The following is a 26757-nucleotide window of genomic DNA, read 5'->3' as shown; positions in this document are numbered from 1 at the left end:
ATCCTCTTCCGTGTTTGACACCTAGAAATACAACGAGTTAATGAAGTGCATATATTTCTATGAATTGGGTTACTGTACGTTTTATAGATAGGTGCACACAAATCAGGAGAAATACCTAAGCGCTACAAAAACGACTCCCACAAGCAGATAATTCCAGGGGTGTACAGGCACGTACAGCAACATTGTTGTTGTTTTGAATCTGTGCGGAGATGAGTCATGGTTACAAGTTGATGTTTGTTGGAAGAGTAAGGAACTACCGCCTCTACTGCCGATGTAAAAAAAAAAAAAAAAAAAATCCAAAGATGCAGCTGGAGTAAAATGCACTCTGCGCAAATGTGGTAAACAATCTCGCAAAGTACACACTTGTTTTTCTCCAAGCTGTGTTATTATCCAAGTGTTATTCTTTCACGCCATTAATTGATCTAGACGAATATTTAAACGCCGTTATTAAAAAAATAAAAATAAAAAAAACCTTTTCCGATATATCATACACAGTACTAGCTATGACACCGTTTCCGTTAAAAGGTTTATCAGAAGTGCTGCTGCAGGAGAGTTGTTTACCAAGGATGGGAAAAGCACATTCGAATGCAGTGCTGGCGCAGCCAGGATTTCATGCAGGCTACATCATCCAGTGCAACACCACTTAACACATATTTTTCAACTTTGCTTTTGAAAGACGTATTGTAAGCTAATGACTTACACTTCATTCTTGATATGCGCACACATGCAGTCACACATCCTCACTGACGAATGCCCAGTGTATTTAGATTTGTTTTATCGGCAGTGTTATAATGTGAATACATGTTTCCACTGATACCAAACAAAATAGTGTGTGTGAGAACCGAATCACTTATTTTGGAGAAAAAAAAGACATACACAACAGACAGAAAAAAGGGATTAATGATATATTGTGTTAGCTCTGCAGTACCTTTGCCTGCGTGAAAGAGGCGTGGTGATACCTAATAAAAGGGGGTGTCAGTTTAGCGGGTTGCCAATACTTTCAATCACTTATTTCAACCAATGAGCTGACCAGATGGAAGGATGGACAGATACGCCCCTCTCAAGGTTGCACCTCCTTGTATTTTTTTTTTTAACTAAAGCTGGATGTGTAGAACGTCACATGTTGTTTTGCTCTTCAGTTCAGTCAGTCAGTGATATGCGTTATTTACTGTTAAACTGTTACGGATACCGTATGGATACCCCTGCGACTGGAAAGAACTAGAACGACAAGGTAAAAGGAGCTTTTTTTCACACATACAAAAAGAACAGACACAAAGTTAAAAAGTGAGAGTTTAGGAGAAGAGGATGGCGAGTCCGCCAACGACGGGTGGGCACCTAATTTCTAATGTTAATATTAATAATAATACTATTAAGAAATGCGGATACCTGAAGAAGCAGAAACACGGGCACAAGAGGTTTTTTGTTTTGAAAGAACACAGCGAAGGCTTGCCTGCGAGACTGGAGTACTACGAGAACGAAAAGAAATGGAAAAACAGGTCGGCTGCTAAAAGAGCCATAACTTTGGACTCCTGTCTGAATATCAACAAGAGAGCAGACGCCAAACACAAACACCTGATCGCCCTTTACGCCAAGGACGAGTACTTTGCTGTGGCTGCTGAGAATGAGCAGGAGCAGGAAAGCTGGTACTTAGCTTTAACTGATTTAATGAATGAAGGCAAAGTGTACGACGGGTCTGCTTCCACCTCAGCTTCTTCCCTGGTGGGGACTGAAGAGACAAACTACGGGCTGATTACTCCGGCTAGCGCAGTTTACAAGGAGGTCTGGCAGGTTAATCTGAAATCCAAAGGACTGGGACAGAGCAAGAATTTAACCGGCGTTTACAGGCTGTGCCTTTCAAGCAGGACCATTGGTTTTGTCAAATTGAACTCTGAGGTGCCCTCTGTCAGTTTACAGCTAATGAATATTAGAAGATGTGGGCACTCAGACAATTTTTTTTTCATTGAAGTGGGCAGGTCTTCTTCTACAGGTCCAGGGGAGCTCTGGATGCAAGCAGATGACGCTGTAGTGGCACAGAATATACATGAGACCATATTGGAAGCGATGAAAGCAATGAAAGAGTTATCAGAATTCAGACCCAGGAGTAAAAGCCAGTCTTCAGGTACCAACCCCATTTCAGTGCCTACCAGGCGGCATTTAAATAACTTGCCACCTAGTCAGACTGGACTAACCCGGCGGTCAAGGACTGACAGCATGGCAGCTACTTCACCTGCCAATAAATTGTCCTCTTGTCGTATCCGGACAGCGAGTGAAGGGGATGGAACCATGTCCAGACCAGTGTCCGTGACTGGGAGCCCAATCAGTCCAAGCACGGTAAGGACACATCTGCGTCGATCCAATACTGTCACCACTGGACCTTCAAGAGTTTTCAGTACTAATCCATTGCACCATAGCAAATCAATGTCTATGCCAGTTTCTCAGTCACCGCCTTCAACTACAAGTCCTGTGAGCTTGTCATCAAGCAGTGGGCATGGCTCAGCATTAGACACTATTCAGCGGCCATCTAGTGGGAGTGCCTCCGTCTCAGGGTCACCTAGTGACTGTGGCTTCATGTCCTGTGATGAGTGTGGCTCAAGTCCAGTGGATGTTAGACAGTATCTAGGCATCAGAAGCAACACACCTGAGTCCATTGATGACACGCCACCATACCGTGAGAACAGTGACTTGTATAACTACATGACAATGGCCAGGCCTACCAGTTATATTCGGGCATCAAGAGAAGAGTTATTGGACTTAGATAAAGCATACAGAAAGAGGACCTATTCGCTGACAACACCACCACAACAGAGAGCAGCATCCACTGTCTCCTCAGCATCGCTGGATGAGTACACATTGATGAGAGCAACAAACGCCAGCAGCAACTCTGGCATCCATTCAGCATCACCGAAAGTTACTTACAGCCCATATCCAGAAGATTATGGTGACGTTGAAATTGGGTCACACAAAAGCTCAAGCAGCAACTTGGGTGATGATGGCTACATGCCGATGACACCTGGAGTGACAGCTAATTCCAGCAGGAAGGAAGACTACATGCCAATGAGTCCCACTAGCATCTCCGCCCCTAAACAAATCATCAACCCAAGATGTCACCCCCAAGTGAATTGGAATGGCCACACAACCAATTCTCCCAGCAGCTGCTGTCTTGATGACAACGGTTATATGAGAATGTGGTGCAGCTCCAAGTTATCGGTTGAGAGCTCTGATGGTAAGCTTACAAACGGCGACTACATGAACATGTCCCCTGCTGACCACTGTGTCTCGCTTACGCCCCCTGATTATTTTCTGAGCTCCTATAACAGCGAACACCCAAAACCTTCTTTTGCATTTAATTCATTGCCTCGATCATACAAGACACAGGTACAAAAAAATGGGGACACTGAACAGTATGTAATGATGAACTTGAAGAATCAAATGATTGTTGAAGAGTCAGATTGCTGTACGATGTTGGCCAACTTGGCTGTAACAAACCACTTGGCTTCCTCGCCAGTAAGACAACATTTGGGCCATAGGGGGCGAAACATCAGGCCAACCAGGTTGTTTCTGGATACTTTGAAGACTTTGCCAAGTATGAATGAGTACCCCTTGCTACCTGAGCCCAAAAGTCCAGGGGAGTATATAAAAATAGACTTCAGCGAAACTACAAGGTATTCGCCTCCTTTGTCTACAGAGAGCCTGGCCTCTTCATTGGGCTCTACAAATGGACACAGGAGATCCCCTTTATCAGATTACATGAACACTGACCTGAGTTCACAGTCCCCTAAGTCTGGGGATGACCCTGTAGTTTCATTGAGTGTGATGTCTGCCTTATCATGTCCTTGCAGAAGCCAGCCTGAAGACAAGTACCTCAAAGCGCAGACTGTGCCTGTGTGCCTCTCTAGTCCTGTAAAAGATGATTACACAGAAATGACATTTGTGATGGCAAATACACCTCCACAGCCTATTTCACAAAAAACAGAAAGTGCACAAACTACAAGCCCCACAGATGTGGTAAACCGAATAACCTTGACAGATCAGGTGTCAGGGGTTGAGGCTTTCATGCTGACTGGCCCCTCACTGGACCCTGACAGAGGGGCTAAGGTGATCCGTGCGGACCCCCAGGGACGAAGACGCCACAGTTCTGAAACCTTTTCCTCCACCACTACAGTAACGCCTGTCTTTCCATCCTTTGCACATGATCCCAAGAGACACAGCTCTGCCTCTGTAGAAAATGTTTCTCTCAGGAAAAGTGAGGGGTCTGAAGAAGAGTATGGCAGTCCAATGTGTCGTGAGACATCTGCAGGTTTTCAAAATGGACTGAATTACATTGCCTTAGATCTGATGGATGACAGCTTTGGAAACTGCGAAAACATTGTAAGACTTAAGACAGCCAATTACTTAAAAGGCAGTATGAATGGAATAGATTCCAGCCATTATGCCAGTATAGGCTTTTTAAAGGAAAGAACTGCTGCTACTCAAGGTTAGTAGTTTTATTTGTCTTACATTTAATTGTTGTGTCAGACTGTGTGTGTGTGTGTGTGTGTGTGTATATATATATATATATATATAAGTCAACCATTTAAAGCATTTCTAACTTTTTTGAAGTGGCATATTCAAAAAGACAGAAGTTTGTGAACCCATTTGCAAAGATTAATGTGCATTACTGCTACTTTTACCAATACAGCATTGTGCCTGTGTGTGCAGTTAGTGAGGGATGGGTTATTGCTCCCAAAACCAGTAAATCCATAGTTTTATTAGTAATTTTCTCAGTTGAATGGGAAGCCATGTTCCAAGCCCTGGTGTGTGGAGGGTAATAAACAACTGAAACACAAAAATAAAACTGAACACAGGCCTTCTATTTTAAAAATGAATTGACTGAGCACTGGGCATTTTGTAGTTGTAGAATTTTGTTTTATTTGTGTGTGTGTGTGTGTGTGGCAAGTGACTTATGAATTATTTATGTGTATTTATTTAAAATAATACAATAACAAAAATCTGATTTAAGGGAAGGGACAAGGACATGTTTATTTACTTGTAACTGTCCAATTTTTTTATATCTTTAGTTAACTAGATTTTCTAACCAATTTGTTAATTACATATATTAATTATCTTGCCGATTACAGTGGCGATATTTAACTATTTACTGTTAGCTGCACAGGTGTTATAACCATATTTTATAATAAATAAATAAATAAAATAAACCCTTTCTCATGTAGGGGGTGAGGGGCAGCGGTTAATGTACTGTAGCAACATTAAAAAGAATTGGTTGAGGGCATGGCTGCATTATACAGGTTGCTTGCTACGTTTTGTTGTGCTAGGTTTTTTTGTATAGCTGACGAGTTTACATGCCATGGGATGGTGCTCTTAAATAATTTGTTTACAGAATGTTACAGAGTTTGTAGTGTTTTGTAAACTAGCGGGGTAGGACAGCAACTGCAAAAGCAAGGTTTTAAAGAGAGCAGCGCTACTTTATTTACTACTTCTAATTATGTATTTAAACACTGATACTAGTTGATCAGTAGTCAAAGTAGAAAAAAAATTCTAAACTGACCCGTCAATGGACTATATTATCATCATGTGAACAGGTTTTTATGCTTTGAAATGTGTGTTTGTTTTCAGTGATTTGTTGTTGCTTAGCAAGTCTTCTTGACAACGACTGTTGCTAAAGCTGTTCATTTTCTGGGAGCCATACATATCGTACTGGTTGGGTGTCAAGGAGCATATAATTTCCTAGTTTTAGCATAGCAAATCAGACTAATTAATTTGTACGTTATTATATAATTAGTAATGTCTACGATGCCAAAAAGAACATTGAAAAACGGGTGAATTGAATTATAGAAGGCGAAGGAAGCTTCTGTTTAAAACCGACATTGGAATAAACACACGCGCACTTCAAATCGATTGCGTTTTGTAGGCAGGTGCACTTTCATTTGTATTTGATTGGAAAAGTGTAACCTCTGGCTGTTGTGACAAGAAAGCAGCTTTACTCTCCTCTCCTCAAAATATGTGCAATAGCTAACTGCAATGCAAGAGACCCACGTAATGGTGTGGCTTCCTAATATATGGCTCTTGCATTAGTGTTTGCTATTGCATGTGGTTTATGATCTTAGGGCTTATTAACAAAAGTGGTGTAATTTGTAATGTGGTAAATATATCTGCTTTTGACTTTTGGTCAATTGATGGGATAATGCAGCAATAATGTGAGCTTCAAGAGTTTCTGTAATGTAATAAATACATTTTATAAACATACTGTAGGTCATTGTCCTACAGGAACCAACTAAATATTTGATTTGGGTTGTAGCTCAGGGATAGAAAGAGGGTCGTGCATAAACGGTGTTCTTGCATATTGTGGTATAAATTGTACTGCAAGTTCCAGAAACTTAAAATCGCGTTTGGTGAAGTAGCTGTTTTGTTCAGTCTGGCTCTGAACATTCAGTACTGGATTTGGCAACCTAGATGCTGTGGCTGCAGGCTGATGCTGGCACTTCTGCCCTAACACTTTTTCTTAGTGCAGATAAAGATTTTGGAAAACCCAAGCTGTCCTTTAAGGGTCACGTGCCGATCCGAGTGTAGGAAGTGCGCTTGGTTGTAAACCTGCTTTTTTCAAAGCAAGGCGCTGTTTCATCACAAGAAATACATAATATGTACAGTACTATAGCGAAATCCTACTGCATGCACTGACTAATACAGTGTCATAATCTAGCCGGGATTATGACACGATTATGATGAGAGCTCAATGTTATATTCATTGGGTGAGAGCTGTTTTTTTTTTTTTTTTTTTAAATCTCTGTTCTGCAGAACAACAACAGTCGTCACGGGTACAAAACACAAGAGCCGCTGGGACTGTATTGTCCCAAAAGAACTGTAAAATTCTAAACAATTAGCTCTGAAACCCTATTACAGTCCTCGCACAGCACTTTCCTGCTTACAATTTGTACCCTTGAATGAAACAGATAAATAATACTAATAAATAAATAAATAAATACCAAGAGGAATTGCAGAAAGAAAATCAATAAACTTCGGATGTCCTTAATGGATTAGCTTACTTGTTTCGCAGCTGACCAGTTTTATTTACATTGCGTGCTTGTACAAGTGTGGAGTTTTTTGTTTGTTTGTTTTGTTTTTAGTTTTTTCACAAAACTTACTGTGATGTACCGGTCGGTCCAGTAACTGAGCATGTGTCTCACAAACCGTGTGACTGTTTCAAGAGGCTGATGGTTTTATGTCGCTAGTTGTCCAGTGATTAGGGTCAGTTTATAGAAAAACAAGTGAGTCGGTTGTTTACCAGTTGTCAAGTACTCGGTTCATGACTGGAATGCAGACTGTTCAAAGGTTGCTCTGAAGGGTAGCTGCTCACTTGTTTTTCAAACTGCTTGGCTTTGGGACATTTGTTGTTTGTTTATTTATTAATATTTCCCATTTTGTTTTAAATACTGAAAGCAAGTTTACTGTAAAGGGCCCATTTCCTTCTGTTTTAATATATGACATATTGGATATTGTGTTCACTGTAAACGACTTTTGCATTTTTTTTTAAAACTTTGTAACAAAGTTGTCGTTTCGTTTTTTTCTAAACTTTTAAGATAACAACCTTGTTCTGTGATTAAAATGTCGCAAGTGGTCCAAACAAACTTTCATAACAGTGAGCAGCTGCAGTTGAGAAAGTTTTAAAATAGAGAAATGAAAAATAAGTTATTCAATTGCTCGTTAGCATTTCTCAACTTAAACAAAAGAACACATCATTCCAAATAAATGTAAAATAAGCGCTGGTTTTCAAATCATGAAAACAGATTTACAAATGCCAGTGAGCAAGAACAAATAAGGTAGTGGCTGTGCCGAGTTTCAGAGTATTGTGTCTCTGATAAAGTATGCAAACAGTTCAGGCAGGAGTTGTTTTGGTCAGGATCAGCACAAGAATGTTGCCCAAGGCAGAGGAAGTGCTGAAGTTGAAGATTGCTTCAGATTACTTTAGTCTTTTTCAAAATAACCATAACACTTTGTTTCAATTTCATTTTCACAAAACCATACAAAAGTCAACAATATTGCTTGTAAAATAGATTAGCCCCTGGTATAAAGGTTACTTTTGTATGTGGTGGTTATTTAGTTATAATTTGCTTGAAAACAACAGAGGCATGTGATGCCAGGTTTTTGCTTCTCACATACTACATAGCTCATTAAGTGTAAGTACTGTGTACCATAATCTACCTGCACAGGAGTTTCCACTTCTTAGGCTTTGTGCCGCAGCTATAATTGCAGACTCTTCAAGTCATTAACACATAATTGTTGCATGTGGAATCTTAATTATTTGTTTTTGCTCACTGAAAATAGTTTGCTACTTGTAATTTATTAAATAGGGCCTTTCTTTTTAGGTGGCACTTGTGTTCCTAGATTCAAAATCTGTCTAGTTTTGCATCTGAACTTGAGTTAGAAAACAACTGACAGTCATAAGATTGCACACACACACCCACACACACACACACAGATTTTAAGCATTAAAAAATGTATAGAACTAGCACAATACCCCCTCCCCCAGCCAGCCTAATAGCACTGCAAATAAAATGAACCCCCTTTTTGACCCCTCCCACATCATGTGGAGTACTTGAAGTTTTTTTTTTTTATACTAATGCTGCAGAATATAAACGAACTAAGATGTATCAATGTACACTAAACCTTGTGACCATTTTAGATGAATATGGATGCTTATCAGGTGCCAGATACTGTAAGGTAAAATGTTAATTTTTTAATTTTTTTTTTTTTTTTTAAAAGCATCTTAAGCATCCTAGAACAGAAAGTAGTTCCGTCCCAGCAGATGGCAGCCCCAGGGTTGTGCACCTGCCGTTACAAGCAGTACTCACTTGTTATCTACTTCAGGATCGCCACTGACAATAGGCTAATGATTGCAGACCATCTGCCTCACTACCAAAACAAAACAGGATCAAATAATTGCCCTTTAGCCATGGAACGGGAGCACTACAAGAAGATAATTTAAACACTCAGTCCGAACAAAGAGACCCCTATCTTGTGTTACGTGTGAATAACTTTAAAAAAAAAAAAAAAAAAGATGGCAGTAAATTTGAAAATCAGGGTGGCTCTTGAGTCTTTCACGGGGCTGTATTTATTAATTTTTTTAGCCCAGGATGTACTTTTGAGGAGGCTTCTCTAATGGCTAGCTCCCGTGTTGAAGTTTCCATGACACCAGTGTGAAAACAGAGTAGGCCAGGATGTTCCAGCTAAAGATATTCCAAACGTTACCTACATTTAGTACAGAGCTAAAACAGATTACTTTACACAGGGATTAGACATGGTTGACCAGCTTGTTTTGTTTAGAATCAGGAAAGAGTCACAGGGCCAGAGCACTCTGCCAAAACAGTGGTGACTCCCCATCGCTGACAGCCAACATCAGGAGCTGCAGGCTTGATCCAAAGAAAATTGCCTCTGTAGTAATAAGTGCACCCCTGCCTTGACCTCTGTCCTGTACAGACCATCCACAGCAGGTCTTAAAGTAACCTTGTATTCACAAACATTACATAAGGAGCTGTAACTTGACATTTATGTGACTCTGAACCTCTATGATCTCATAGTACTGATTTTGGATTTCAGTGTTTTAGGACAAAATAAAAAAGTACAATTCGCTTTTGGCAGTGAATGTTTTCTAATCCCGCCGCGTCAACTGCTTTGCTATTGTTTTTTCGTTTCTTTTTGGTAGAGAATATACTGTAGATGATAAAATGTCCTTTGTCTGTGCCAGGCCAGAGCAGTATTTCTCATTGCTGTTTATGTGATGCATTCAGTCTCACAGTCGGTTTTGCACTTGAACAAATTGAAATCATTAGTTTGTAAGTGACATGTTGCTGATTTACCAAAGTATATGCTAAAGCAACGAGGAGACAGATTACAAGTAGTTTGCATTTATTAATATCAACTATTATGGCACGGTGTGTGCTTCAAAAAAAAAAAAAAAGAAAAGAATTGGAGTGAACAAGATGCAAAATGTTTTATATATCAAACAACAAACAGACTAGTCTTTAAAGCACTACTTTCAAGAAGTGGGTGAACAGGCGCTCCAGCTAACGTTTTGAAGAAAAGCCTGACTGCAGGTGGCTGATTCATTAAATCTTATGAGATCTCCTTTTTTTTCTCCTACAGGAAATGTGTTCAGTACATTATTACAAAATTGGACGTCTGGAATTAGCTACTCCTAGTAACCTTCTCAAATAATGCATTGTACTGTTGCATATTAAATAATAGTTTACAGCATAGTGTAAATGTGGATAATGCAACATTATGACCAAAGTGGGCTACTTTCGTGTCCTTGAATACTGTTACAATGGTGATTTGTATTTTCACAGCAGGATATGAAGGGCAAGATGATAAAAAAGCAGTGCTTTTTGTAATGAGTGGGGAATGTAAAGAGAGGAGAAGGTTGTGACAAGAGTCGGTAGCGGTGGTCATCTGGCAATGCCTTTATAGGAACAGAGAGCAACTGTTAAGATTTCAGTTAGGTCTGCATCTGAAAGTCCTCTCGGTATTTTACATGCTCACTATAAAAAGTCTAGCACCAGCAGATGTTAACAATCACTTTTAAATACCTTGCTTCTTAATCAGCCCTCAAAACATTATTGTTTTTCATCTGAACCTGAAGGGGGGTTGTCTCTTAACCAAAAAAAAAACCCCAAAAAACTAAGAAAAATCTGTATCTTTCACCTTTTTAATTTGAGTCTTTTTGCACTGTTTCTATATTTAAATAGTTAGGATTTAATTACAATGTCTTTTATTAAAAAAATGAACAAAAAAGCAAAAAAACAAAGATGTGGCAAAGATTATTTGACTTGGACTGGTTTCTGTTGTTTGTCCAGGTACTGTAGATAACACAAGTAAGTGGCATATGGTAATAACCTGGCTCCTGTACTTGCCTAAAATGGATATGCTGCCTGCTGGACATCTGTGTCAGCTGCAAAGAGCAAAGTAATTCCACCAGCCTTGACTGTGTGTGCTGTCGTGTTCATTTATAGTGTATTGTACTAGTTCAGCAAAGACAAAATTAACAGTCATCCCACTGATGGCCAAAAGCACATCCGCTGCTTGTGCTACCAACCCAACCTGCATGGAAAAGAAAAGTAGTGACTTTATTGAAAAAGCTGCAAAGAGGATATGAGATTGGAATTTGCAGTTCAATCTGAATGGAACTGAGAATTTAGCTAGATGAATATGGTGGTATAGGAAATTTATTAATGAATAGCACACTCAATATGCTGTTCAAATACTAGAATGGCTTATTAATGAATAATACTGTATGTTGCAGCTTACTTATGTGTTATAAATCACTAAGCCTAAAACTTGTTTGGGTAATGGTCACTTTTTTTTTTAGCCATAAACAGCATTTATTTCTGTAAGATAAACCTATTTATTATACAATGGTGAATTCTCAAATATATTGTATAGAAGTCTGGTAAGAGCAAGTATAATGGGGACACAGCTAAATAAATATAAAAAAAAAAAAAAAAAAACTTGTATAGGATGTCATGGGAGTCAATTATTTTCATGCAATACTGTGCCAGTGACAGTTTTACTTTTACAGACTACTTCATCAACACAGCCCAGATTTTCACTGTCTAATGAATGACTATAACTGTAGCTTAAATTAATGTAAAGCAACTCTTGTTGGCCTCTCTGTATTCATCAGAAAATAAACCGTTTGAGACCAAGATTGTTCTAGTTTATGTAAAAGCTTTATTTATTTTGTGTAGTTTTAATAGTTGAGTGAGTAATCAATGCCACAAATTAAGCATTGTGTGTGTGTGTGTGACAGTGGAGGTGAACTAGTCTGTTTGTAAAGAGTGTACAAACAATTCAGTCAGCTGTTTTTCCATACTGTTAATGGGAATGTGACAGTGGTGAGCGATGGCTCGTGTGGTCGGAGTCTTTGGCAGTAGCACTGTGGCGATCAATATCCAGCAGCATGTATTCTGCTGTTTGTTTTTTGGCTGCCCCACCGCTGACTTTGTATAATGTGGAGTGGTTGCTTGGCTAGGTGGCACGTACTAATTGCATTGAGCTTGAGAAACGTCTGTACAGATAATATAATATACAACATATCTTTGTGCACAAAAGACATAGGTAGAGTTAGACTACATGGGAAGAAAATAAAGGGAATGTTAACAGTACATGTAGGCTTAATGAATATGAAAGCATCGGTGTTTTAATAGAAAGTAATCTCCAACACAGAAAGAGGTAGTTTTCATTTTAGGTAAAATGCATTTACTATATACAGCATCTATTTTATTTAGATATGGTCCTACGGTAGCTTAAGGACAGTGGTAATCTTTTTATATGAGATTTTACATTTTATTAGATTTTTTTACATTTGTAAAGACCCAGCAGTCTTATAAATCGTGAACAGTAGTGTATTGAAACCAGAAAGAAAAACCAAACAAAAAAAACATTACAACATTAAAGGAAGTCACAGATGTTATTTTTTTCTGTTGATGTACAGTAGGACATTTTGCAAAAGTGTACTAGAAATAGCTATGCAAAACCTAAAAAGATTCCTGACATTTAATTCCATGAAGTAGATATCATTAGATGGAGCCATTTAAGATCAATATTAAAACAATTTTCTTATGTTTTTTAAACGATTTAATAATACCTGGGCTAAATAAAGAAGTATGACAGAGTTTACTGTAAATTATTATCACAAGACTTATTTGTTTTTTTTTTCTTTTCTAGATTAAGAAAAAACGATGTTTCTTCTCAGCAAGAACACACTCTACATAAAGTTCAACGCTGAAGAAGCTGCTCTGAGTATAATTGTAACACAAGCTGCTAAAGGGTTACTGTTTTAGACACCAATATGTCAAGACAATGGTGGCACTTGCAGTATGTTTGTGCAGTGAATTTGCGAGGCTTGAGGACCTCTCCGCCTCACTTACTTCAAATCAGGAACCATCATCTTGCTGCTTTCCTTCAACAGTAAACGGTAAAATGTCTTGCTTTACCAGAAATTAGTTTTTAGCCGTTTCTGCGACAAAACCTGGAACGTTTGGCAGACAACCTTAATTTGCCAGCATCACAAGAAGGCTTCACGAATGTACAGCATTATGGGAGATATGTTTGTGCTTCTGTGGCACAGTGGCAAAAAAAAAAAAAAACTTGAAGAGAATTAAAAAAAAAAATAAATAAAAGACACGACACGACACCTTGAAGCCCTACCTCAAAGTTATAAAAGCCAGGTAATATTGCAAAAGTAATGAAAGGACTTCAGTTATTTTCAAAACCGAATGTCTCACACGACAAATCCAAAGCCTTACCGACTTTTTGGTCCAGTTTGACCTAAAAAGAAGAATAAAAAAGGATCCTCTGCCATTTAAGATGAACATTTTCTGGTGGTATCACTAACAGAAAACAGTTTTCTGTTGAATGCTCAACTTAACCTTTTATTTGTATTATTATTATTATTATTATTATTATTATTATTAATAATAATAATAATAATAATAATAATAATAATAATAATAATAATAATAGTATTGTCAACATTATTGTTAATGTTATTGTATAATAATAATAATAATAATAATAGTATTGTCAACATTATTGTTAATGTTATTGTAACTATTAATATGTTTTCAAATTTTTGTTAATGTTATTATTGTAACTATTAATATTATTGTTATTATTTAACACAGTGTTTCAAGTAAAGAAAGTCAGCTTTCACCATATCTACATACATAAAGAATATATAATGCTGATTTTTAAAACAATGATGGAGTCTCTGTGTTGCTAAATATGAAATTATTTATAAACCCTCTAAACATTCTTTCCCGTCATACAGAAAGCACTGTTAATACAGTTAATAATACTTTTTTTTTTTCCTAATCGTAATTCATAGAAGCTCACATGACAAAAATGCTGGATGCTGGGATTGTGAAAATGGGTTGAGCCCATTGAGAACATGCAAGCCTCAAGCCTTGATTGATTTCTGCATTCATACAGGGCACCCAGGCAGGACATATCTTGATTAATGATGGTGGCCGTGGCTGCCTGCCTCTTCATATTTCTAAGAAGTAGATTGTAACACAAGACACATTTGAATGTAGAGTGTTTTCTTTTTCAGTGCAAGCCACTGGAGTAACAGCAACATACATAATAACACAGGAATGCGCTGGCCAAGATATGTTTAGTTTGTAGTTATTTACAGTGAATTTAATACTGTACATTGTGTAAACATGCAGATCGAAACTAAATGAAAGGTGGGAATTGAAATTTGTTCTCATAAAAACAATAGCACTAAACATGGTACCTGCTGAACATGTCAGCTCAGTTATCTAGAGATGTTAGGACCTTTTTTAATGGGCACTGTATAGTAACTGTATAACAAAATCCCTCTAAATAAATGGGTTTGTAGTCCTCCTGTAATTAAAAATTGATCAATATTCTAGAGAATCTTTGCTACTAAAGTACATTTCACCAATGGCATATGCAATATTTACATTTTTAAATTTAGTTTACAGAGTGGAACCAAAAAAAAAAAACAAATGTGTTATGTTTGCTAAACCTTAAAAAAAAAAAAAAAAAGAATATTTGCAGTTTGTACATTTTTTTCTGCCAACTTTAATTGGAAAAAAATATTATTTTTGTTGCTATATGAACCTAACAGTAATTAAAACAGTGTTTTCATTATAAGTATGTATATCTATTGTTGATTGATATCTAAAGGTTAAATATGACAAGAGGCCTAATTTATCTTGCTGTGTCTTCCATTGTATATACTTCATATATTGTTAATTGTGATGCTACCAGAAAATATGATAAATTAAACTGGTGTAGTAAAGTATTGCTTTAGTCTGTATTGATTATTGATAGCCATATGCAATAAAATACATTATTTAAGACATGAAGTTGTATGCAATTTTTGTACCACTGGTTTTCTTTCAGACCTTATTGTGGTTAAGCTTTTGGGTCGTATACAGTCCCAATAGATGTGTGCCATGAATGGTCAATCCAATTTAGCTTTGGAAACTACAGAATAATTTATAGCTCAGTACTAAATAGGTAAATATAGTATTTTTTCTGAGATAGGACAGAATGTATCATATGACATATTGAGGAATTATAATCTTGTCTATAGAGATGTCAGGTGAACCAGCTAATCCCACTTACTAATTAACTAATTAATTAATTAGACATTAAATTCAGTCTAATTGCAGCCAATTAGGATTACTAACCTTTTTACGACTTCTCTACACAAAAATAACTAATTAGCTAATGGGATTGTTCTTTTGCCGACAGCCATATATATGTAAAATGTTTTTTTTATAAGCTCATTCAATAAAAAAGTGACAAACTTGTTCCATTTTGTCAGTACTAGAAACGTAGAACTGGCTCACTTCATATGGGTTTATCTTTTAATCTGAATTTTTCAACGTCATCTTTAAAACCTCACGTAGCTCTTTTATATATTTTTTTTAATGTATCCGGTACTGGCTGATTTCAGATGTAGTGACTTGCAGCATATCTCTAATGCAAGTTCCCATATGTTTTTACAACAAAGACCTAGCTGCATAGTCAGAGACATAACATCATCTCCCATCAGCCTCTGGTCAAGCAGACTGTTGTTAAATGAACCGTGGTAATGGGGTTTGTCACAAAACATCTAGCCCAGCATATGATAATCTTTCCTGAGGGAAAAGGATTGTGCTGCAGCAAACCTATAGAAGGTGTAAGGAAGTCGTCTTGTTGCATTTCTCTGACCGGAATCTGACACCTGAAACAGGGATTCAATTTCTGCAGCTAAAACGCAGGAGGCCCAAGTGTAGCTCCACCTGCTGTGCACTGTCCGGAGGCAAGTCACATGCACACTGCAAGAGTGTGGCACTCAATCATTCCGTGTCTGCTTCATTTAAAGCATTATCCGGGTAGATGGGCTGCCCAGCTACCATTAATGTTGTTTGCTTTTGCGCTTGCATGTTTGAGATAATGCCCATGCAGTTCCCCCTTCTTTAACAATCAGATTGAAACTATTATGCAACAATATTATACAGTATAAGTACACATGAATGATTGCCACACAGCTTGACATCTCTGTTTCCAGAGGTCATAAATGTACTACAATTATGTGCATATAAAGGTATACAGCATCAATGGAGACAGTAGTTTGAAATATACAGTAGATACCTGCTCGTTAGTGTTTGGATGTTATACAAACACTTTCAGATTATATTCTGATGTTATTTTCAAAGGATGGAAGAGAAGAAAATAACACCAGATGCTGTATCTCATAGTACCGTAATGACCAGTTTTACAGGAGATACATTCGTTTTCTATTATTGATACCACTGCTTTGGGAATTTTTTTAATTAAACAGCCTAAAGGAAGAAAACACATAAAGGTTTTTTGTTGTTACAATGGAAATACAATGCATTATTGTTCTGGTAAATTGCATATTCATGCGCAGATACAGTGCATGCAAAAAATACATGTAATATATTACCTTTGTAATAATGACGCTTCATTGTACTACTTGTTCATTACTGCCCAAAACTTGAGGCATATATGACATATATCATTGTGACCCACACATAGTTTTTTTTTTTTCATAATACAACCCATCTCACCATTCACATGTGTTTGAGATGCCATGTACAATAATCACAGTGATCCCAATGCTGTATGTTTTTTTTTTATTTCTGCTGTCTTTACCAAGCTCGTTTGGAAAACATTAAAGGGTAAGAATGTTGTTTACAGGTATTGAGTAACAAAGAGATCTGCTGTATCCAGGCTCCACTGATTCCTCAATTGCAACTGTCCAGATGTGGTGTTCGCTTTCAATGCCAAGCCCTAGTTTGCATGTAAAAGGGATTTAGCTGTGGAACAGTCAACACTCTTTACAATAACACCCTGTAGCTACCTGAAAAGTGAGTCACTGGAGATGGGAGGGGTCAGAAAGCCAGATGGCAAGCATATTGCTTAACCCTACTCCAAACTGTTTTTCTTTGCTGTAGGATCAAGAACAGGAGGAGGCGTGGCAATGGAAGTTCCATTGATAAAAGTCCCATCTTTTTTCCTCTGGCAGGAATGGGCCAGAGAAGGTCAATAAAGAAAATAATAGTACCTGAGAATACCTATTTTAATTACAGAAAAATCTCTGCTTTTTTTTTTTTTAAAGGAAAAGAAAATTAATTGTTAGTGGTGATTTTAGAGCTTATGAAAAGCGCAGGACAGAGGCACTATAATTGTGCTCATTCCCGCTTTTAGTAGATGGAATGCTCCAATAAAAAAAGAGCGTTGGTGTCTCATGGTTGATCAAATGGACACATGGGTGCCATGATACAGCCCAGATGTTTTTTATACCTTCACGTGGTCCAATTGTGAATCATATACTCTTACACATTTAAAACCTTATGAGAAGCAATGTATTGTATGTTGAGCAATTTCTAACAGGATTAAAGGCGATATTATGTCCCCTTACAAGACTACATGTGTGCACTTATAAATCAGGAAAAAGTAATGCTATATATATATATATATAATTATTTACCATCTATTTTAGTTTTGCGATACATAGACATCCTCTAGAAAGTATATACAGTCCAATAGATTTTTTTAAAAGTTAACATTAACTAATATCAGTAATGGTGTAACTTTTTTCCAGTTCTTTTTTCTGTTTGTTTACCTTTAAAATATTCTCATTCTCAGGCTTTGAAACGGGCAACTCTGAGTGGAATACTGACCTATGAACTTTCTCATAACAACAGTCCTGACTCAGTGCCAAGAACAATTTTAGTAGTATTAACAAAAATAAATATTTATATTGGTTTTACTTCTTTCAGGATTTTAATTTCTCAGACTTTATTTTTATGTTGGTTTAGTTTTAGGCTGTTTTTTTTTTCCTCTACTTTATATATAGGAACCCTCATCTTACCCAAAAGAAGCTTTGTGGGATGAGGTGAGATGCTAGTAATGAAAGATAAGAAGAACTTGTACTAGAGGACCATGGTTCGCAATGCTTCAACATTTTATTTCTTACCACAGTTGTTTATCTCATTTGTCAACCAGGGAAGAGTATATCTGTTCACTACTAACAAGAATTACAACCCCTATCTCTCACAAATAAAGATAAGAACGTTTACTGCATCTGTACATTGACGTCAGAACTGAACCCAATTGTTAGTCCTAAATGTAGATGGCCAAAACACTATTAAATGTGTGGCTTTTTCACCATGTTTACTATATATGCATATTTACAACATGTATACACAGTCTAAAATGCTCAACTGTACCCCCACATAATAAGTCAAAACATAGCTTGTGTTAGGTCTGTCTGTTTTTAAGAGTACACGTGGATAAAGTGGAGTATGTTTTTCAGAAAAAATTGAATAACACAATTACAATATTAAGTCACCTCAGGATATGCCTACTTCATATCCTAGCACAGCGCTTCCTTGTAGTTTCACGATTACATAATTGAACAATAGAACCCGAAGAGGGCTTTACCGTCTGGTAAGGCCCGTCTCGTGCTATTAAATGTCCTGAGCCGAAGGCGAGCATGACCAACATAATGAGACGGGCCTTACCAGACGGTAAAGCCCTCTTAAGAGGGTTCTATTGTATTACAAAATAGATATGTTAACAAAACATAACATTTAAAGTTTTTCTGTTTGTTTGTTTTTTTTAATTAAAAATACCTAGTAGTCTACATGTTTTAATGCTGATCGTGTAGTTTGTTCAGCAGCTTGTGCTCAGTGTGTTTCAAGTTTATTCAAAGCCTCCTTCTTGGCATTGTTGGTTTGAGAAGAGAGTCTTGTGTTGTTACTGTGATATGCTGACATAACATTGCTGAAAGTAGTCAGACTGTATTCATTTATTTGATTTTTTGAACTCGTCATTCAAACTGGAGACTAGTTGCTATTGTGGTATTGCATTGCCGTCAAAAGCAAATACCGTTCTCAATTTAAAAAAAAAAAAAAATAGTATTTGGTATGGTAAATTTAAACAGATTGATTGAACGTATAGGACAGCGAGGGAGCAGGCTTAGCCTACATTCACAGACAACATTCAGAGGGAGTATTATGTACTAGAACAGATATTTTCTTTCATCAAGTAGAAAGTAAAATATGTATTTACATATTTTCCGGTAGATTAAGTTGGAACAATGATTAAACATAGTTTGAACGATAACTTTCAAGGTCAAACCAGAGAAGACGGACCTCATATTGAACAACCAGGATAAAGGAAATCTCTGATCCGTTTTCTAATTTATTCTAATAATGCTAAACCATATTGGCACATACTTATGTATGCAGTATATTATTTGTAGTCACACCAGCCTTTATGGAGGGGCATCAGAAAAAAGTAGGTGTGGGTCTGGGAGTGGGAGAGGGTCTTGAATATGAATTGAGTGCTGGAGGAGCTGAGGACTAGGGGCTGGTGGGCTGTGCTGCCTATGCATTTTGACTAGTATGTGTCGGTGAACTTATTTAAATTCAGCAGTCTACTGGTGGCAACAGAAAAAGCATGCTAACCATTTAAGTAAAGATTATTCTTTATTAGCAAAAGATTGTATTAGCAACCCGAAGGCAGAAGGCCTTGTTCTACATATGGGTTTTTTTTTTGGCCAGAAAGAACTATTCAGAAGGATACAGGCTAGACACCATCCTTCTTTCTTAACCGATTTGCACTGCTTTGACAAAATAACAGCAACAAAGATTGTGGCTTTTACACAAGAGCTTTTCAAAATACTCTTCAAAGTCTACACCCCCTAAATCCTCCAGAAAAATTTATAATTTCTATTCACACACACAAAAAAAAAGAACTTGTACAATACAAATACTGTACAATGTTTCTTTGAATCATATACTAACACAAACATATTGCTGGAAGTCCAATACAGACCTCATGAATGTATGGTTGTCTCACTTAAACATAACATAACATACTCTATAACTGGCCCTGAACTTGGATCCATTTACTGTTGACAATTGAAACTCCTGTGGCTTCAACACATAAAAACGGGAGATTATGCAGTTTGCTTTCGGCCTATGTGAATGGGTGCTGGATTGCGTGTTTCCTTCTTGCTACCCATCTGTGATATTTTATATTCCCTAGTGCAAAACAGATGGTAGACAAAGGCATTCCTACATTTCACGCAGAGTCTTGTCAGCCACCTACATCTTTGAGTGCTTGGCATAAAAAAGGGGACGCCTCTTCCATTGCATGTTGTCAATTAGTCTGGAAACAAATGCTCCAGGAACATCCACACTTTCAAGATCATCTGCACATAAACCCAATCCTAACCTTAAATCACAATTTCACCACAGATCTTCAATTTAATTCAGATTTTAACGACTGTATCAGGTTGCAACATTTCTGTTTAGCCCCACAGTGTTGTTCTCTGTACAACGGATGTTATGCGAAGTGTGGATGCACTCAGAGAATTTTTTTGACCAACAATGCACTGTTCAGAGAATTGTTTAGTTCATTTTTATCTCCACGTGCAGGACAACATCATGGTGAAGGGGGCCTGCAGCATCAACCTCATTTTAAATTAAATAAAGTTAATCTTGAACATGGCTTTGAGGAAACTCCATGTTCTGCTGTTCAACACCAGTGAATCTGTTAATGGCAATAGAGCCAGTTCTCTTGAAACCAGAAAAGAGGAGAAGAACACTGTCTACCTGGGCTTGAATCTGACAGGAGTGACATGAGAGTGGTGGTCTCAAATTAGTAAGAATTAGAAATAAAGAAAATAAATAATACAACAACACACAATTACATAAAGCTGGTTCTGTAGGTGGGGAGTAGGGAGACTAGAGAGAACTGCCAATCCAGCACTTTTCAAACGACTCAGGATGTATTTTTTCTACTGTGGTGTACTGGTTGATTTATGCCTCAGGCAAGTAACAATGAAAATATTTTATTCAAATCCTTATAAACACTCTGACATGATACAGGATTATAGGAGGCTGTGTGTCATGTGAACAGACCTCTTATGTCCTCATGGGAGCTGAGAATTTTACAACAGCAGCTATATGAGTTTAATAGGTAAAATAAAAATATACATTGTTATGACACAGGTTGTAAAATAGCCAAATATAAGGCTATTTATAAACATTTTGCCCATGGATCATTAACATGTAACCACAGCTGCTTCAGAAACCTAACATTTGTGTTCTTGACTTAATTATGGGTGCCCCTATCCATAAAACTTTAGGACAGTTTTAAGCAATATTTTATAAGGAATGTTTATAAACATTTTCTGAGGTTTAAAGGTGCTTTTTAAATGTATAATGCAGATCAAAAATGAATAGTATTTTTTAATTGATCATTTCACAGTGAAATATGTATCTCATTCCCCAGTTTTCACTTTTTGTTTCTCAACCTACCCTTATAAAACTGTCCCATCATAAAAGAAGAGCAAAGTGTAATAAAGCACATTGACATCATGGTAAAGCATAAGTAAGCAGAGAGGTATGTTACAGTATATTAAAATATGACAAACCAGGATAAACTATGATAAACTATGTTCACCCACTGGGGCTATTCTTAAATCAAGGCTTAAGACCTATTTTTATAATTTAGCCTGCTGAATTTATGTATATGTCTGCTTTTTATAAGTCTGTGTGAAGCACTTTGAACCTCTTGGTATGAAAGGCACTCAATAAGTAAAGTTGTTTATTATTATTATTATTATTATTATTATTTATTATTATTATTATTATTATTATTATTATTATATGGTTACCATAGTATACTATGTTATAACACACATTTACAATAGTTCACCATGTATTGCTTTGCTTTTTAATATGCATATCACACATTTCTGTGCTTTTACCAAGTTCTTGCTATGCTTTAATTCACTTTCATACTCTTTTACCATGGTCAACCTTTTTTGAAGCTCCACTATGCAAAAAAAACCCCAAAAAACGGTGGTATTGTATGAAGGCATTTTTTACAGCCTGATTTTTCATCAGATTTTAGCAAGAAAACACATTCCTGAGCACATTCCTGAGCAAAAACATTCTGTCCTCTACAAGATACAAATCGTTTTTTTTTCATTTTTGAATTGGAAAGAGTAGTTTGCTACTAAGTAACTGTCTGTGTAGTATTATTAAAACCACAGCTTCTGTCCTGATTTTTTTATCACCTATAAATCATAAATTCTGTTGAAAAAGAAAAATGCATATTGTATGAGAACATCACCTTTTAACCTCCTTCATTTTTATAAAAAAACCCAAATAAATAAAAAAACAAATGGGAGGGCTATAGTAGAAAATGGTTGCCCCTAGGGAAGACTATTGTTACCCACAGAGGGCTATAATGCCCAAAACCGCAAGAGGTAACAATAGTCTTCCCAAGGGGCATTTCATTTTTCACGATGGCTATGAATCAATCAAAGAAATAAGTGAGGCAAGGTTGGATAGTAAATATGACTTTATATATTTTGTTTAAACATAGCTGATACAGGATAGGCAAATAAATAACATAAATGCGTAACAGAAAATGTTTTTGAAGTTCATACCATATAGCAAAGTTTTTCTCTGTGTCTGTCTGGTTTGCCGACTGCTGCATCCAGTTTATATCCTGCTTTGTTTTCATTGAGTTGAATTTGTTTGAATTTCAGAAAGTCAGAAAACAGTAATTGTGATGTTGTAATCACCATTTTAGTGTTTGGAACAGCTTTGTAATATGTTTTGTATTTCATTTTGTGTTAACTCACAGAATCAGAGTTCAGCCATTTTCTCTGGTGAAGTGTGCAGTGGAGAAAGGTGTCCCTTTGAAACGGGGCGGGACTGACAGTAATGTGAACCAATCACATGACGGACCAAGACTATTGACCGGTTGTTTAAGGATGTTAGCAATAGTTCAATCTATTTTTCCTAATATGATGAGGTTTTAACCAATTACAGGCCTGGATTTCCAATCACTGATTAATATATAGTTGTTTTTCCCCCCACTGCAAAACAACTAGAAACCTTTGAAGTTTTTGTGAATAAAAATAATCCCCAGGGACATAATCTGGTGCAGTGGTCCTCAAAGTCGTGCCCACGGGCAAATTCATGCCCGCGAAGCCAGGCCATCGTACCTGTGGCAGCTGTTTTTAAATTATGGGTCGTGAACACATTTCTGGCGGGTCATAGCGTGGGAAAATAAAGAAAGCTTTGAACACGTTTTCCAACAAAAGCGCCACAGCAGTCTGTTGACAGTGCTGCTCGCTTATGCTGTACTTGTACGTACACAACATATATATATTTTTTTCTGAAGTGCTTTTGCGATACGATCAACCAATTGAATATCTGCATTGTCTCTGCGGTAGCCCAATTATAAGTTAGCTGGGTGGGACATAAACTGTGTCTATTTAAGGAGCAGGTACCGACTGTAAGTTTAACCAATAGGAGAGTCAAATATCTGCCAAGTTTTACGTAGCTGTCCAATCATAAGCAAGCAGAGGCCGTTCACGGTATTCTGTATGAAAATTGAAGGCGAGTGAGTAGCCAATGGGAAAGTGAAAGATCTGACAGCTGTCCAATCATTCGTGAGCAGAGGTGGGGTGTTAATATGTTAGTAAGCACTGAATTTTGCCGACTGTTATTGGCAAAAATAACACATTTCAGTATTTAGAATTAAATTTTCTCTCTCTATATTTTTTTTATAAATTTCACCAGACAAGGGAAACACTGTACTGGATTTAGTTACGAATCCACTTTCTCTGAATAATTGTACTGCAGATGAGTGATCTTTAGAACAGAGTAGTGTTGACAAATTTGTCAAATTGAATCTAAGCAAGATGCTATCTACACTTTTATTCAATGTTATCTGTGTAAACATGCTATTTACAAATATTTGCATTGCATATTTTATGTAAATTACTTAAAGAATAAGTGCAGCACTCACAATTACTAGCTGAGCCAAGAATAACTCTTAAAAAAAAAAAAAAAAAAAAAATATATAATATATATATAATAGTTACAGTCGCGAGAAGGCAGGTGTAAAACACTTTTATAGTGATTCGGTTCGTCCAGCACCTAAACCATAGAAAATATGTGTTAGTGCAAACTCCAATACGGATCATTTAGATGGTATGCCTGTTACTAGCGGAATCAAATCTAGTTACTAAAAAATTTAAAGTAAAACAAACAAAGAAAATGTCCTTTTTGAGTTCCTATCACAAGTGGCATTCCTGCTTTAAGTGTCAGTTCATGGCAGTTCATGACACTTAACAAATGCTGTGGTCAATTACATGAGGAGGATGTTGTTGAATAATAATATGGCTATGGCCAAAACTGTTGCATCACCCTATAAAATTAAATAACCTTCTTTTATAAGAGTCGAATGAAACCTGCTGAACAATGTTACGTTAACATTGAATTGCATACTGCTTTCTAGTTTTCCATATACTTGATGAAAAACTGTCAATTAAAAAATATGACATTTCACAATCTAACATGAAATATTGTACTACTAATATGGCTTCCAGTAGACTTGCAATATAATTTAGTAGTTGCTTTGATTACATGATGTTAAATAAAATATCACAGTTTTTTTCATATTGTTGATTTCAATTTTTTTTTAAATATGTCTCAATCCTAAAATTCTAGGTGATGCAAAACGTTTTGCCATAGCTGTACATAACACATACATTGTTTCCAAAGTTTTATTAAGAAAGGTAACATAAAAACTATTTCTATTTCATATGTAACACATTCAATATGAATAACTACTTTGAAATAATAATGATTTGATAATTAGTTTATTAGAGACAGGGGCACTTTGTGACATGTAAGAAATTAAGAAAGCAGATTTCTTATAATTTTGTAAGCTTACACTCTTCTGTGTTATAGAACTGATGATGCCTTATGCAGTGTAGGATATTGACTGCTTCCTTTATGGCTTACAGGAAACTAATCCTGCTCTAACAACTACCTTCCTGTTCTCACTAACAAATTGAGCCAAATTGCTTTTGGAGGGAAACCTCCTCAGCCCAGTACAGTTCCTGTTAAACAGTGATGAAAGCAGTATAGCTTATTTTGATTAGAATTCAAATTTGCAGTAGGAAAAGGCAGGGTGAGAATAATAAGAGAAGTCCACCTGGTGAGAACGGATTATCGCCTGGTGAGAATGTTATTATGTGAGAATATTGCAGGTAAACACTTCTGATGATGACTCATGGAACAGTAAAAACATCCTGGAGAAAACACTGCTGTGAGGGAGAAATCTGTAGAACCCAGGGTCAGGTGGCAACCCTAAATGTAAGATTTATGTCTCCTGTAACCTCATGTTTGTGCTTAATTTGTGCTTTGTTCATTACCCGCATTCATAGCTAGCACACCAACAAGCCTCTGTCATTTTGTTCAGCATGTTAACTATTTACAGCACCGCATGGTATATTTTCCAGTTAACTGCCTTACCACATCTTAAAAGCACTTATTAGCATATACTATGCACATGCTGTTATTTACTACGCATTTAGACAGTTTACCACATGGCAAATTGCAGCCTGCTTTCTGGATGGGGGGAGTATGAAAGAACCAGCATTCCACTGTGGTCTTTGCCGTGGCCTATCAGGATACTGCAACCCTGCAATTAGGTTTATAGTGGCAAAAAACTGTAACATTTCCGAACAGTACCACTCAGCATCAGGCGCTCGGCTTCCAGTACTGCTCGGAAGAATACAGCCAGATCTGTCCAAGGTAAAAATGACTTTAGATTTTATTACAGATCATGAGGTGCTGAAGATTAAAAACTGAAAGAGTTTAAGGAGAAAATAAATATTTCATTGTGTTCTTTGTGAGGCGGAAACCCTTGCTGGCGCCAGGCAGTGTAGATTTCTTAATGATTTAACCTGTCTCATTTCTCTCTAATCTCCAGGGGGACACATCATTGTAATAATACTAATAATAATTGTAAGAGAGTCCTCTTGCCCATACAGTATAGCTGGCTTCAAAAGCAAGTATGGGTCAGGACAGGACAACTGAGCACAGGGTTAAGGAAACAGGCAAGACTCTTCAATATTTGGGAGTGAGAGTTTGTATGACATAATTACAGAAATGTGCTTTCTAGGTTGCAGGCAATTGCATATTTAAATGTTCACATTTCAGCTGGAAGCAACTCATTTCTCTCGCTCACCACCACACTATGAGCCACTCGCTCGCTTAATGCAACACAAGTGTACCTATTTTCATCTGTCAAATGTTGGAGGGCATGTCACCCTGCACTGCAAGGATAAACCAATGTTACCCTGCACTGCAAGGATAAACCAAGTGTTGTCATTCTGTTCATTTTGTGTAGTGTGAGGAAAAATGACATGCAGTCCAAAAATGTGTCCATGAGTATAGCAGTGGTAAAATGTTTGAACTCTATTTTGATTTTTATATAACTAGTTCAAACTGAATCTGATTTCCCTTAAATCACAACATGATCTATACCAGACATTTCAAAAAGAGAACACTATACAAGGAACTTGAGCAATAACAAGAAAGAAAATGCTACTGCATTAAGAAATGTATATGTGAGGGTCATACATAAATGACACTGGGTATACAAAAATGACAGGTATAAATGGGGGGGTTGTGGATGGCATTTGTCTGCTGTTTGAATTGTATGAATGTTAAGCAGGTTCATTGCTGGAACAATGGAGGAGCCGACTCTGTTTTGAAGTGCTGCTGGAGTCAGTTTTGTGTTTTATGGGTTTAATAAGAAGCAGTGGGAGACCTGATTCTGTGTTTAAATGAGGAACAAGTCAGACCTACTGTACTACAATGTTAATAG

General features: G+C 36.9%; 1 protein-coding gene across 2 annotated transcripts in view; it reads left to right on the top strand.

Annotated features, from left to right (window-relative positions):
- The first annotated feature begins 1107 nt into the window (after nucleotides 1-1107).
- Nucleotides 1108-26757, top strand: part of LOC121320808 (insulin receptor substrate 2-like) — a 58936-nt gene continuing 33286 nt past the window's right edge. Inside the window, exons 1-2 of one of the 2 annotated variants that reach the window (XM_041259459.1) lie at nucleotides 1108-4474; nucleotides 12718-13363. In XM_041259459.1, the coding sequence (XP_041115393.1) occupies nucleotides 1306-4474; nucleotides 12718-12722 (3174 nt within the window). In that variant the 5' untranslated portion in view covers nucleotides 1108-1305 and the 3' untranslated portion in view covers nucleotides 12723-13363. Of the gene's footprint in view, nucleotides 4475-12717; nucleotides 13364-26757 lie in introns of those variants that run through there. The other variant, XM_041259458.1, reaches the window with a different exon arrangement.

The sequence above is a fragment of the Polyodon spathula genome, chromosome 9, assembly GCF_017654505.1.
Source record: "Polyodon spathula isolate WHYD16114869_AA chromosome 9, ASM1765450v1, whole genome shotgun sequence".
NCBI classification, from domain to species: Eukaryota; Metazoa; Chordata; class Actinopteri; order Acipenseriformes; family Polyodontidae; genus Polyodon; species Polyodon spathula.
This window is presented reverse-complemented; position numbering and strand designations above follow the sequence as displayed.